This window comes from Aquarana catesbeiana, linkage group LG04 (assembly GCF_042186555.1).
Source record: "Aquarana catesbeiana isolate 2022-GZ linkage group LG04, ASM4218655v1, whole genome shotgun sequence".
NCBI lineage: Eukaryota > Metazoa > Chordata > Amphibia > Anura > Ranidae > Aquarana > Aquarana catesbeiana.
Window position 1 is genome coordinate 127,437,855 of NC_133327.1, and position 14,829 is coordinate 127,452,683.

At 46.3% G+C, this 14,829-nt stretch overlaps 1 protein-coding gene across 1 annotated transcript in view; it reads right to left on the reverse strand.

Moving 5' to 3' along the window:
- LOC141139454 (serotransferrin-A-like) overlaps positions 1–14,829 on the reverse strand; it is a 320,870-nt gene that overhangs the window by 23,942 nt on the left and 282,099 nt on the right. Inside the window, exons 13-15 of the mRNA XM_073625549.1 lie at positions 11,193–11,328; positions 7,723–7,787; positions 1,194–1,378 (exon numbers count right to left, since the gene is read on the reverse strand). Of these exons, the coding sequence (XP_073481650.1) occupies positions 1,194–1,378; positions 7,723–7,787; positions 11,193–11,328 (386 nt within the window). The remainder of the gene's footprint in view (positions 1–1,193; positions 1,379–7,722; positions 7,788–11,192; positions 11,329–14,829) is intronic.

The window sequence follows — 14,829 nt, forward strand, 5'->3', positions numbered from 1 at the left end:
CTTCAGATAGTTATACTGTAGGTGCGACTGTGCAGGGTACACAGTACAGTAACTGGAAATACGTCAAGAGCCTACACAAGCACCTGGCTTCAGGTAGCTATACTGTAGGTGCGACTGTGCAGGGTACACAGTACAGTAACTGGAAATACGTCAAGAGCCTACACAAGCACCTGGCTTCAGGTAGCTATACTGTAGGTGCAACTGTGCAGGGTACACAGTACAGTAACTGGAAATACGTCAAGAGCCTACACAAGCACCTGGCTTCAGGTAGCTATACTGTAGGTGCAACTGTGCAGGGTACACAGTACAGTAACTGGAAATACATCAAGAGCCTACACAAGCACCTGGCTTCAGGTAGCTATACTGTAGGTGCAACTGGGCAGGGTACACAGTACAGTAACTGGAAATACGTCAAGAGCCCACACAAGCACCTGGCTTCAGGTAGCTATACTGTAAGTGCAACTGTGCAGGGTACACAGTACAGTAACTGGAAATACTGTAAAAACACCTGTCTGCCTGTCAGTATATTAGGAAGAGAAGAACAGGATCTAGCTAAACTGAATACAGTGTGTATATATATATATATATATATATATATATATATATATATATATATATATATATAAAACACCTGGGATGCAAGGGATGCATATATATACAAAATACACTGCAAGTGCAGCTAACTGACTCTACCTGCCTACTCTATCTAACTTAAATCAAATGACACTGTCTCTCTGTCTATCTTTCTCTCTCCACCGCAACACACTACACAGGGCCGATGTGCAGGTGGCCTTATATAGTGTGGGGCGTGTACTAAACCCCCTGAGCCATAATTGGCCAAAGTCTCCCTGGCTTTGGCCAATTACGGCTCTCTGTACACACGGCGCTGTGATTGGCCAAGCATCAGCCAACAATGCACTGCGATGCCGCAGTGAATTATGGGCGGTGACGTGCCACTCGAATTTGGCGCGAATGGCCGATAACGTTCAGAATTCTGCGAACATCCGACTCGAACACGAAGCTCATCCCTACATACTAGTAATGAAATCCATTAAATGATATTGCTTTCCTGTATAGCAGGGTTTCCACTGTTTAATTAAGTGTAGGAAAAGAGATTATATAAAGGGATTATTTTAGGCAAACAAATATCCCAATTTTTAAATGTGGAAAGAAAGTGCATGAAAGGGGCTTACCTGCTGCTTTTTGAGAACTCTTACAACTATGTCTTTTCTGTTTGGGGTGGTGACAACAGCATGGGCTGGTACTACTGCGAGATTGCAGCTTTCATATTCAGTGATAGGTTTGCGAGAGCCATCTGGACACAATAGTTCTAAATCATCTTTCTTCACACCTTTCGCCCATGCTGGAGATTTTTCATCTAGACAGTAAAACGAATCTCAGTTATTTCATTGCCACTCTTCATAGGTGTAACAATATGTAACAAATTAGCAAATAAAACAGGCGATGGCACCCTATTTACTCAACTATAGTGATAACTGCCCCTTAAAAAAGTGATAAGTGACACTTCTCAAATATGGCAAAAAAAATTGTAAAGGTAGTGGCGCTTCACCATAAACTTCATAAATATATATCCAAATCTCTAATCAAAATCTGGTAAAATGTGCACAACATTTTCATATGAATAAAAGATAACATATACACATATCAGTGAATTATAAAAATGCAAACATAAATAATATATGTGTATGTATATATATATATATATATATATATATATATATATATTTTTTTTTTTTTTTTTTTTTTCTGGTAGCTTTACCACGGGTGCTCAGAGGATGAAGGCTTCTTTAGCCCCCCTAGGGAAAGAGAGCCTTGACTGATGGGAGCATGGCCAGGTTGACAAAGGGGTGGATGGTGATGACTGGTGGAATGAATTGGATGGAAGAGCTGCTGTGGACCATGCACCCTCTACCATGGACACTGACCGCCTGTTGGCCAGGGTCCATGAGCTGGCACTCCAAGGTCAGGCTGACTGGCTTTTTCCCTCCTCTCCCCTGAGATGTCTCTCCCCCGGCTCCATGGCCACCTGGGAGGCCTTCAGCTTCCAGGGCCAGGAGATGCACCCACCCGCCTTCCCGCCTGAGCCCCAGTCCTTCTAGGGCTTCCTACACTTCTGCCATCCCTCCGCTCCTCCGGAGCTTCTGTTACCCTGGGTCCCAGCTCTTCCCCCCCAGTCCACCTGTCCCTGCTGCCTGCTGCAACTCGAGTTCTCCCCGGTGGGTCCCCCCCACCTGTGCACTCCGTGGGCTGCGACTCCTCTCGCCCAGCTCGCTCTCAGAGCCCCAGTGTCCTATGGCGGTCCGCCCAGGTTCCGCCGGCTGCTTCTCCCCTTGCGAGTGCCTGCTTGTCAGCTTGGGTGGGAGCCACTGCGCTTTCCACCTCCACTCAGCAGTTTCTGTTCCTGGTTCCGCCTATACTCTGCCAGCGCCCAGCAGAGCAGGGGCCGTACGGAGAGCATCCCGATCTGCCAGACTACAGGCATGTCAGCCCAGAGCCATTGCATCGGCTGCCCGTCCTCCTCCTCCTGCACCCGGCCAGGCAGGAGCTTCTTACACGCTGCCTGTGTCAGCTGACCTGTCCCTGCCAGCATCTCTCCCTGCGCCCAGCAGGGTGGGAGATTTGAATTTGGCACTAGTGCACACTCTTAGATGTCACTTACTCATCCGCATCCCCCTGCACCCGGCTGGGTGGGGGATGGCAAAGCTGTACCTGCCTCTCACCCCTTGCCTCTGACCCCTGCCTACGCACATCTCCCTGAGGGAGATTCCTATCAGATGTCCACCTCCACAGCCTTGCTCCGGTCTGCCACCCTGCACCATCTCCCTGCGCCTGGCTGGGCAGGAGATTCCCATCTAATGCCTGCTGCTACGGCCTTGCCCCGCCTGCTGCTCGGCACCCTCTCCCTGCGCCCGGCAGGGCGGGAGATGCACACACCATGTGGGCTGCACCTGCTACAAGTCCTCCATCTGGGGTCTCTGGTTTCTCTAGATGCTGCTCAGCTGCTGTCCTCAGCCCCCCGGGCTCATCAGGGTTGGTGGCTGGACCTCCGCCCCTGGACCTCCGTCAGCATCCTCCTGCCTCTCCAGCCACCAACATTCCTAAAGGAGATGGATGTCTTGGGCCTCTGCTGGCTCATCCCATGGACAATCCTACACTGGGGGTTCATCCTGGACCTGCTGCTGGTCACCCTTCTTCGGCTGCACCTCCGCGCATCAGTGAGTATGATTGTGATTTGATTTTGGAGTAGGTCCAGTGATGCTGCCGTATCGGGCCCGCTGGACGAACACATTGTTATGGTCATAAAATCGGTCCTGTCTCGCATGGGTGTGTCAGGTTCTTCATGTAGTTTTGGCTCTTTCGTGGGTGGCGCTTTGCGGTCGGTTTCGCCTACCAGGACACACCTGTCGGAAGACGTCAGGGATAGGATCTGGCGTCGCAAATTTATTGATTTTCCCACTCTAGTCCCTTCTGACATAGAGACGATCGACAAATCTCATCAGGTTGATGTTGCGGCGCAGGGCAACAAATCAAAACAACTTCTTCCGATGTTGTTTGAACTGGCTGCAGGGGTTCTGTGCTTATGCCGGAGTGCTTTGTGATCATTTTCCGGAGTTGGCTGCATCACTCTTTTGCTATCTTAATCTTTTTATTTATTTGGGGTGCCTACAAAGTTTACGGGGGTCAGTGTTGGTTCCACTACCACACCCAGTTTTGCCAAAAAATGGCATCAAGAAAGGAGTTCCGCTTTGATTGTCAGGACGGTAGCCTGTGGTTATTGCTCATGTGCCCACACAGGCCTTTGTCCTTTCAGTCCCCAGCCGCGCTCTCTCTGGAGCATCGGTTGCCCCCAAAAAAAAGGTTTATGCTAGCTATTCAATGAGAGCCACTGCAAGTGGAACACCGCGTGCCGTTTCAAGCACAAACGCTCACTTTGCAGGGGTGCTCGCCAAGCCAACCGGTGTTTCCAAAAGGGAAAACAAACTCTTTCCCGGGGGCAAGCCTGACATTTCTAAGCCGGAGGACACCAGTGATCGTCTCAGAGATGCTTCCCTGAATAGACCGGAACCCCCTTCATAGGGAGGCCTGGATCTTGACGGACCGTGGTTTGCACAATCACCTGGTGGTTTTCTGGTCCAATAACATGAGTGTGGTGCAAGTGGTCAACCAACAGTCTGCTAGATCCCCTCCGGTCATATCATTACTGCATTTTTTGGTTCCAAAATGCCTGCAGTTTAACGCATGCTTTAGAGCTAGGCATGTCCCTGGAACTGTTAACGATAAAGCTCGATCGCTTCCATGCCCTGGCCCCATCGGCTTCCCTGGAGGGCCTCCCCTGTCCGGCCTACTTGTGGAACCTCGTTTCCGATGTTTGCTAGACCTCTTCTGGGCATCGCTGTTCACGCGGCGTGGGCGTCGTACTGTCGCGTGTGGGACGAATGGGTCCATGTGTCAGGTGGTGAGTTTTCTATCTCATCCTCACAGGAAAGACGCGTGGCTTTATTTTATTATCTTGTTTATTTGCTACAAAAAGGTTCTTCTGGTTTCATGGTTTTGTCGACTATGTCTGTTTTGTCCTTCTGGTTTCAGCTCCTTGGGTGGGAAGACATCTTGAAAGCTTTTCCTGTCCGTCGGGTCCTGCGGGGTTGGAGACGTGCAACATATTCTCCTGATTCCCGGCGGTTTCCCTCCCTATTTTCTCCAGTATCCTTTCCCTGTTGCCGTCCGTTTGCTTTTCCCCGTTCGAGACTCTTCTTTTCCAAGTGGCCTTTTCTGCCTTTGCAAATAACTGCAACAGAGCAACCTAACCTGAGAGATCTTTGGAGTGCAATGGTGGAAGTCCAGAAACCCAAGTGTTTTACACAAAGCGCTTTTTGACATCCTGTAACAAGGAGTCAAAAACCTTTGGTGAGTTGCGCGATGTACAGAGTTAAGGGGTGCTCTATGTACAGAGTGCAGAGTTCAGGGGTGCACAATGTACGGAGTGCAGAGTTTAGGGGTGCCCAATATACAGAGTGCAGCGTTCAGGAGTGCACAATGTACAGAGTGCAAAGATCAGGGGTGTGCAACATTAAGATTGCAGAGTTCAAGGGTGCGCTATATACAGAGTTCAGGGGTGCGCTACGTACAGGGTTCAATAGTGCGCTACATATACAGTGCAGAGATCTGGAGTGTGCTACGTACACAGTGCAGAGATCAGGAGTGTTCAACATACAGAGTTCGGGAGCATGCTATGTACACAGTGCAGGGTTTAGAGTGTAGCATTCAGGCATGCACTACATAGAGTGCGGAGTTGCGAATTAGCTGATTCTCTTGAAAAGATTGCATTTGGTAATGGTACTGAGCACCAAACTCAATATGGGATATAATTTGCACTAACATGAGAAAAGCAAGATAGTACAGAGAGAAAGTTCACATTACTTTTATTGAGATTCAGGGCTCTGGCACATAGACGGCTGAGCCCATTCAGTGTAATTGCAGCCCCGGTGCAATGTACAGCCCGTCACTGATATGAATAGTTGTACGCTGCTATACTCATGTTTATGATCACTGTATAGAGTAAGAGCCTACACTGACAGCGTCAGCAGTAAAGCGCCGCTACTAGCGGCGCTATACCGTCATTTTAGAGGCGCTTTTCGGCCGCTAGCTGGGCGCTTTTAACCGCAGCTAGCGGCCTAAAGCGACCCAAAGATGCTGCTTGCAGGACTTTTTTTAGCATCTGGCTTTCACACTGAGATTGCAGATGAGGCATTTTTCAGGCGCTTTACAGGTGCTATTTTTAGCGCTAAAGGGCCTGAAAATTGCCTCCAGTGTGAAAGGGTGTCTAATACAGCAGCACACAACTAATCATGTCAGTGACTGACTGTACACTGCACCTGGAATGCAATTACACTGAAAGAGCCCTGGCCTGATGGCCTGGATGGAGGGAGGAAGAGATGGATGGAGCAAGGGATGGTTGGAGGGAGGGAGGGATGGATGAATGGGGGAGGTAGATGTTTGGATGGATGGAGGGAGGGATGGTTAGATGGATGGAACAAGAGATGCTTGGATGGATGGAGGACTGGTTGGATGAATGGAGGGAGGAATGGTTGGATGGATGAGGGAGGGATGGATGGAGGGAGGGATAGTTGGATGGATAGAAGGAGAAATGGATGGAGGGAGAAATGGATGGAGGGAGAAATGGATGGAGGGGGGAATGGATGGAGGAAGGGATGGACAGAGGGAGGGATGGTTGGATGGATGGAGGGAGAGATGGATGGATGGATGGATGGATAGATGGAAGGAGGGATGTACACAGGAGGGATGGAAGCAGGGATAGAAGGATGGATGGATAAATGGATGGATAAATGGAGGGAGGGAGGGAGGGAGGGAGGGAGGAAGGGAGGAAGGAAGGAAGGGATGGATGGATGGAGGGAGGGATGGTTGGATGGATGGTTGAATCGATGGTTAGATAGAGGGATGGATGGAGGGAGGGAGATGGATGATGGAAGGAAGGATGGATAGAGGCTAGAGAGAGGGATGGATGAAGGAGGGAGGGATGGATAAAGGGAGGGATGCATGGTTGGAGAGAGGGTAGGATGGAAGGAGGGATGGTTGGATAGAGGGATGGATAGATGGAGGGAGAGATAGATGGATGGAGAGATGAAAGGAGGGATAGAGGGATGGCTGTATGGATGGAGGGAGGGAGGGAGGAAGTGATGGATGGATGGATGAAAGGATGGAGGGATGGATAGAGGGAGGGAGGGAGGGAGGGATGGATGAAGGGTTGCATGAATGGAGGGAGGGATAGAACACACAGACATCCTGTCCTGGTGCTGCTCTTCTAATTTTCAGTATCACACACTGTGAAAACAGCCTCTGCTTTCACTGCTGGCAAAAGCTGTTTCTTCATGGGCTCGCTGCAGAGATTGAGAAATTATTCATCTGTCTCTTGTAATCCATCCTTCATAGCAGGCTGAGTTCTCTTCACTCCTCTTCTGTCCTCCTCTTATCGATCTGCCGGCACCTCCTCCTGATACAGCTTAGCTTAGAAGTTAAATCAGGCGGGCTGACGAAAAGGGGCAGATACAATGCTTTCTCATTTGCTGAAGAAGCAGCAGAGAGGCTGTATATCAATTAGTCTCTGAAATCAGGCTGCCGGGTCTAACTAAATATTATTGGCTTATGCGGCCGGTGCAGCTGTATTCCTCCACAGGAAAAAAAAAAGTCCCCAGCCTTCTGGCATCAATAGAAGGTGTGCAAGTATAAAAAAAAAAAAAATGTGACCTATTCAAGTAGTGGCGTCTGAATTTTGGGGGTGCTATGAGGGTGCTTAAGCACACCCAAGCACCACACCCAAGTACCCACCTTGCTGGGGACAAAACCAGGCACAGACTTGGTCCGGGGATGTCTGGTCACCCATGTATAGAATAAAGATGACTGCAATAGATTGTCTCCTATAGGTGGTGATTTCAATCAATTATTGTCAGATTGCCCTGCTGCTTGGTCAGATCCAAATTTCTGTAAAAATGCGGGATAATGAACTGGCAATAGAAAATTCTTCTGAAACTGGCTGGTTAAATATTAAAAAAATTGGAACATACAGAGTCATAATTTTCATACCTCTCATGAGGTAATAGGCTGAACCATAAAGGGGAAGATTTGGGCTGTTTTGGAGCATGTTCCTTCTAGGGCTACAGATGTAGAAAGTAACATTTTACTTACTTTCAATGAGTTCATCAACAGTGGTGTGCTTCACAAAACATACTTGTCCTTTCTCAATGAGACACCTGAAGCAAAACAGAGTACGCATGTATTAAAGTAATTGTGCATTGCTTATCATAGTATATATATATATATATATATATATATATATATATATATATATATATATATATATATACGGTATCTCACGAAAATGAGTACACCCCGCACATTTTTGTAAATATTTTATTCTATCTTTTCATGTGACAGCACTGAAGAAATTACACTTTTCCACAATGTAAAGTAGTGAGTGTACAGCTTGTATAACAGTGTAAATTTGTTGTCCCCTCAAAATAACTCAACACATAGCCATTAATGTCTAAACCGCTGGTAACACAAGTGAGTACACCCCTAAGTGAAAACGTCCGAATTGGGCCCAATTAGCGATTTTCCCTCCCCGGTGTCATGTGACTCGTTAGTGTTTCAAGGTCTCAGGTGTGAATGGGGAACAGGTGTGTTAAATTTGGTGTTATCACTCTCACTTGCTCATACTGGTCACTGAAATTTCAACATGGCACCTCATGGCAAAGAACTCTCTGAGAATCTGAAAAAAAGAATTGTTGCTCCACATAAAGATGGTCTAGGCTATAATAAGATTGCCAAGACCCTGAAACTGAGCTGCAGCACAGTGGCCAAGACCATACAGCGGTTTAACAGGACAGGTTCCACTCAGAACAGGCCTCGCCATTGTCAGTCAAAGAAGTTGAGTGCACATGCTCAGCATCATATCCAGAGGTTGTCTTTGGCAAATAGAGGTATGAGTGCTGCCAGCATTGATGCAGAGGTTGAAGGGGTGGGGGGTCAGCCTGTCAGTGCTCAGACCATACGCTGCACACTGCATCAAATTGGTCTGCATGGCTGTTGTCCCAGAAGGAAGTCTCTTCTAAAGATGATGCACAAGAAAGCCCGCAAACAGTTTGCTGAAGACAAGCAGACTAAGGACATGGATTACTGGAACCATGTCCTGTGGTCTGATGAGACCAAGATAAACTTGATTAAATGGTGTCAAGTGCAACCAGGTGAGGAACAGGGGCGGATCCAGGGGGGGCAACGGGGCAATTGCCCCCTCTGAGAATGCAGGTGAGTGAGTGGGCGGAAGGCGGCTCCGCGGCTAAGAGCACGGGCGGCTCCGTTGGTGAGAGACAGGCGGGCCGGGTGGCTCGGTTGGTGAGCAGCTGTGTGGCTCGATGACAGTGTGAGAGCGGGTTGCTGGCCAATCAGAGAGCCGGCGGGCGGGGGAGCAGAGAGATGACATCTTCTCTCATTGCCCGCTGCCTGCCCTGCATCCCTGCAGTTCTGCCCTCATCATCATTACATCATCTCTCTGCTGCTTGATAGTAATCTGCTGCCTGACTCTGCATGACAATCTGCAACGTGTGGCATGGGACGTGGCAAGTGACAATGTGCATCTGGTGACAGGTGACGTGGTAAGTGACAATCTGCAACATGTGGCATGGGATGTGGCAAGTGACAATCTGCAAGGTGTGGCATGGGACGTGGCAAGTGACAATCTGCAACGTGTGGCATGGGATGTGGCAAGTGACCTGGCAAGTGACAATCTGCAACGTGTGGCATGGGACGTGGCAAGTGACAATCTGCATCTGGTGACAGGTGACGTGGCAAGTGACAATCTGCAACATGTGGCAAGTGACGTGGCAAGTGACAATCTGCAATGTGTGGCATGGGATGTGGCAAGTGACAATCTGCAACGTGTGGCATGGGACGTGGCAAGTGACAATCTGCATCTGGTGACAGGTGATGTGGCAAGTGACAATCTGCAAGGTGTGGCATGGGAAATGGCAAGTGACGTGGCAAGTGACAATCTGCAACGTGTGGCATGGGATGTGGCAAGTGACAATCTTCAACGTGTGGCATGGGACGTGGCAAGTGACGTGGCAAGTGACAATCTGCAATGTGTGGCATGGGACGTGGCAAGTGACAATCTGCATCTGGTGACAGGTGACGTGGCAAGTGACAATCTGCAACGTGTGGCATGGGACATGGCAAGTGACAATCTGCAACATGTGGCATGGGAAGTGGCAAGTGACAATCTGCAACGTGTGGCATGGGACGTGGCAAGTGACAATCTGCAACATGTGGCATGGGACATGGCAAGTGACGTGGCAAGTGACAATCTGCAACGTGTGGCATGGGACGTGGCAAGTGACAATATGCATTTGGTGACAGGTGATGTGGCAAGTTACAATCTGCATCTGGTGACAGGTGATATGGCAAGTGACAATCTGCTTCTGGTGACAGGCGATGTGGCAAGTGACAATCCGCAATGTGTGGCAAGTGACATGGCAAGTGACAATCTGCAACGTGTGGCATGGGACGTGGCAAGTGACAATCTGCATCTGGTGACAGACGATGTGGCAAGTGACAATCCGCAACGTGTGGCATGGGACGTGGCAAGTGACAATCTGCATCTGGTGAAAGGTGACGTGGCAAGTGACAATCTGCATCTGGTGACAGGTGACGTGGCAAGTGACAATCCGCAACATGTGGCAGGTGACAGTGGCAAGTGACACGCTCGGGGCTCCCACTGATTCTGCATTATGGTGAGTTGAACCATTTCAATTTCTATAACAATGTAATAATAGTAATAATGCGCTTCAATCATCCTGACACCATAACAACCATGGTGCTGGGATGATTGAAGCGCTAACACCCAAAAAAACATATTTTCTGGCAGTGCCCCTCCCAAGACTAGACTCTGGATCCGCTCCTGGTGAGGAGTACAAAGACAAGTGTGTCTTGCCTACAGTCAAGCATGGTGGTGGGAGTGTTATGGTCTGGGGCTGCATGAGTGCTAAACCCTATTGAGCATCTGTGGGGCATCCTCAAACGGAAGGTGGTGGAGCTCAAGGTCTCTAACATCCACCAGCTCCGTGATGTCGTCATGGAGGACTCCAGTGGCAACCTGTGAAGCTCTGGTGAACTCCATGCCCAACAGGGTTAAGGCAATGCTGTAAAATAATGGTGGCCACACAAAATATTGACACTTTGGGCCCAATTTGGACATTTTCACTTAGGTGTGTACTTTCTTTTGTTGCCAGCAGTTTAGACAATAATGGCTGTGTGTTGAGTTATTTTGAGAAGACAACAAATTTACACTGTTATACAAGCTGTACATTCACTACTTTACATTGTAGAAAAGTTTCATTTCTTCAGTGTTGTCACATGAAAAGATATAATAAAATATTTACAAAAATGCGAGGGGTGTACTCACTTTTGTGAGATACTGTATATATATATTTCATAGCTTTAATAAATCTTACAATTGATTTTTATTTTTTATATTCAATTTATTTCATTTTTTTCCTTTAATTGCTTTTTCTAACCTAAAATTAACTGTCATTCACGAATCCTGCTTTACTATTTGGTTTACAGCAAAACTATATCACAGCAACAATCCTTCATTCCATTACCTGAGAGCACCGTCATAACCATAATATGGCTCTTTGTTATTTGGAAGGCATTTTGTTTTTTCATTTCCACCACACAGACTGCAGAGGTTAGAATTAACATCGGCTCCAGGAATACAGCTCTCCTTGAAGAAGGTTGCTGCCAAAAGAAATGAGAGTCAACATGTTTGTAGGACAATAAAAAGACAATAAAATTAAATAAAAAATTTGTAAAAAAAAAAAAATCTTCCAGGGCTGAAGTGGTTAAAGCGTTTGTTGCTGTAAAAAAAGATAATAATAAATCCTGTTCGCTTAAAGCATGAATAACAGCACAGTCCTTGTGCTGCATTATTTGGCCCCTTATATAAACTAAAAAACCTGGCTGATCCTGCCTGGCTATGCCCTTCCCCTGTAAACTGACCATGGTTTATCATGGCTGCTGAGCCCTGACACCTTGGTTTATGTGCCTCTGTCATCAGCCCTCCTCCCCTCGTTGCCTGTCAGCTCCTTCCGCTCTCTAGCCCTCCCCTCCTGCTACTATCAAAACTACAATATAACCATACAATCCCCTCTGTAAAATAGCCTTATGTGTCCCAGTGTCTTTGTTATATAAAAAATATGCTGATGTCTACATTATATCAGAGCGTCTCCCGGCGCTCACGTGACTACTCGGCTCGCTCTCCTCCCCTCCTCCCTGGCTGATGTTAGTGGAAGTTCTCCGCCTCTCCCGCTATAGCTGTGAGCTGGGGAGAGGAGAGAGCCGAGGAGTTACGTGAGCGTCGGGAGACGCTCTGATATGAGGTAGAAATCTGCATCTTTTTTATATAACACAGACACTGGGACACATAATTTCATTTCACAGAGGCAATTGTATGGTTATACTGTAGAGCATTAACAACCACTTTAATGACACTCCAAATTCAGGTCATAAAGCTAGTACAGAAGTACCATGAAATGCAGTTGCAGTGAGTTTCCAAAAGTAGTGCATCATGTGCATGCACTATATTTGGTGTGGTGAGGTGCAATTTTCTGCCTATTCAAAATGAATGAGCTAAAATTGCACCACACAGAACTGTATGTGTGTGAACCGGCCCTAACTAATGTATTCTAGCCCTCCACTGAATGTGCTTTTTAAGGAAAAGGGTAGAGGGTTCAGCTGCTTTATTGCCTTTGAGGCTATCTTGGACCTCACCAGCATATTATGCCCAATCTTTGTGATGGGGAAATCCACTGCCTCCTCCTACATTGATTTCACTGGTACCTGGTCCGATAATGAAACAAGTACACTCTTTTAATAAATGTGCAATCACAACATCTGAAATTGAAAAGTGTAAAGTCAGTGTGTACAGTTCAACCTGAGTTCAAGGTGGAACAAGAGATTTTGTAAAGAAACCCCAACAAAATATCATTTTTTTCCCTTTATGGCCAAATGGAGCATTGGGAAGGTGATGCTACCTGGGGAGTGTGTGTGTGGGGTGGGAGACGCAATGTGATCCCTTTAGTTTTTACAATGTAGACAAATAAAATGGTCAACTTTTTAAAAGGCGACCACAATTTCCACAAATTTTACAGGTAACATTTCTTATATAGGACTGAATTACATGGGGAGCCTATAGAATTATGCTGCCCACAACTTTACTAATAACATTAATAATATAACACTTAATAATACTAAATGTAAAATTTCCATTAACTTTCTGGAAATCAATAATTGATACATTACAGAATTCAATAACTCATAAAAAGAGTGAAAAGAAAACAGGGCCTTAGCAATGGCCTTTTATTATACCTCCACTGTAGTCCAGTACCAGCCATCTGTCACACCTAAACAGCATAGTGGACACATTATATCCAGCTCCAATTACCTTTTATTGGCCACTTTACATAAAACTGTGAAGTTAGTTGCTTATTACCCCAACCATTTTAACAATGGTTGTGACCATACAAGGACATAAAAGATGATTTGACACTTCCATACATCTATTCTATATTTTAAGACCTTATCTGAAAAGGTCTTCCATCAGAATTCTTTAAATAAATGCCTTTCTATTCAAACACTAGTGGATTCTTGGTAGATCAATCTTTTAACATTCTATTAGGAGGTAAGCTGTAATTTGGATAGAGGAGGCCTGTGGAGGTAGTGTATCTAGATTTTGCTAAGGCATTTGATATAGTCCCCCATGTCCAGACAGTAGTGATTACTGGTATATGTTTTGAATGGTCTAGAGTTGTGAGCAAGGTTTCCCAGGGCTCTGTTCTGCAACTAGTACTGTGTAACGTGTTTATCAACAATTTGGAGGTTGAAATAAGTAGTTCCTCTTCGCTGCCCCTCCCTCCTGTAGAGTGCCCCCACAGCAAGCAGCTTGCTATATGGGACACCCAAGCCGAGCTGCAGCTCTGTGTGTCCAGTCAGACATAGAGCTGCAGTTTGGCCCCCTCCCCTCTCTCTTCTGATTGGTTAACTGACTTTGACAGCAGTGGAAGCCAATGGCACCACTGCTGTGCCTCAGCCAATCAGGAGGGAAAGTCCCAGACTGCCAAGGGAATTGTGGACATCAATGGATAGAGATGGGCTCAGGTAAGTATTAGGAGGGCTGAGGTGGGGTGCTGCACGCAGAAGGCTTTTTATCTTAAAGTGGAGTTCCACCCACTTTTACAACTCTTCAGCATCCCTCACTAAACTGTGCACTGTAAACAAATTGGATATTTTTTTATTTTTTTTCTCAGCACCTACTGTATATCTGCTGTATTCATTTTTCACTTCCTCCTCCCTGGCCGCGCCCCATCGCATCGTTTCCTGTTTGCAATGCCTTCTGGGAAGGGGTGGCAACTTCCTCTGAAACTGCCGTTGCTATGGAAACCTGACCTGAAACCTATTACACTGCTTGTGCTGCACTGAGCATGTGCGAGATCTGCAAGGATGAGATCCAGGAAGAAATACAGTCTGGCTTCAGATGCCCACACTAAAGATGGCCACGGCCTGCTGTAAGTTTATAAAATAACAAACTACTGCTATAAACTAACAAAACAGACCTTAGTTTACAGACTAACTTTACTAGAATACATTAAGCTTGTGTATTATAGGGGTATTTTTATTTAAAAAGTATAATTTCGGCCGGAACACCACTTTAATGCATAGAATGCATTAAGATAAAAAAAAACCTTCTGACTTTACAACCACTTTAATACTGAAAAACAAAAAGTAATTCACTTGGGAGCTAAAAATATGAATGGAAGTTACTCACCAGAGGGAGAACCTCTGGGGGATTTGAGGATACAAAAAGATCTGGGGATCCTAGTAGATCACAGAATCAGAAATAGTATACAATGCTAAGCTGCAGCAAGAAAGACTAGAAGACTATTAGCATGCATTTTTTTGTTGCAAATATTTTATTGAGAAAAGTAAATAAATTGACATGTAACATTGTACAGAGTTGTTTTACACATGTAATATTGTACAGATTTGTTTAGTTTTAAACATAAGGTAAATCACAACAGTAGGAAACAGAAGATATATATAGACAAACAACTACTAATTCAAGATACCCTTCAGTACTCTTGTCATTGTCATTGTGGAACTCATAAAAAGGCCTTGAGTGAGACGTGTCTCATTCATTTGTTGGTATTGCTCCTGCACAGTTCTCTGTGCTGCAGCAGTACT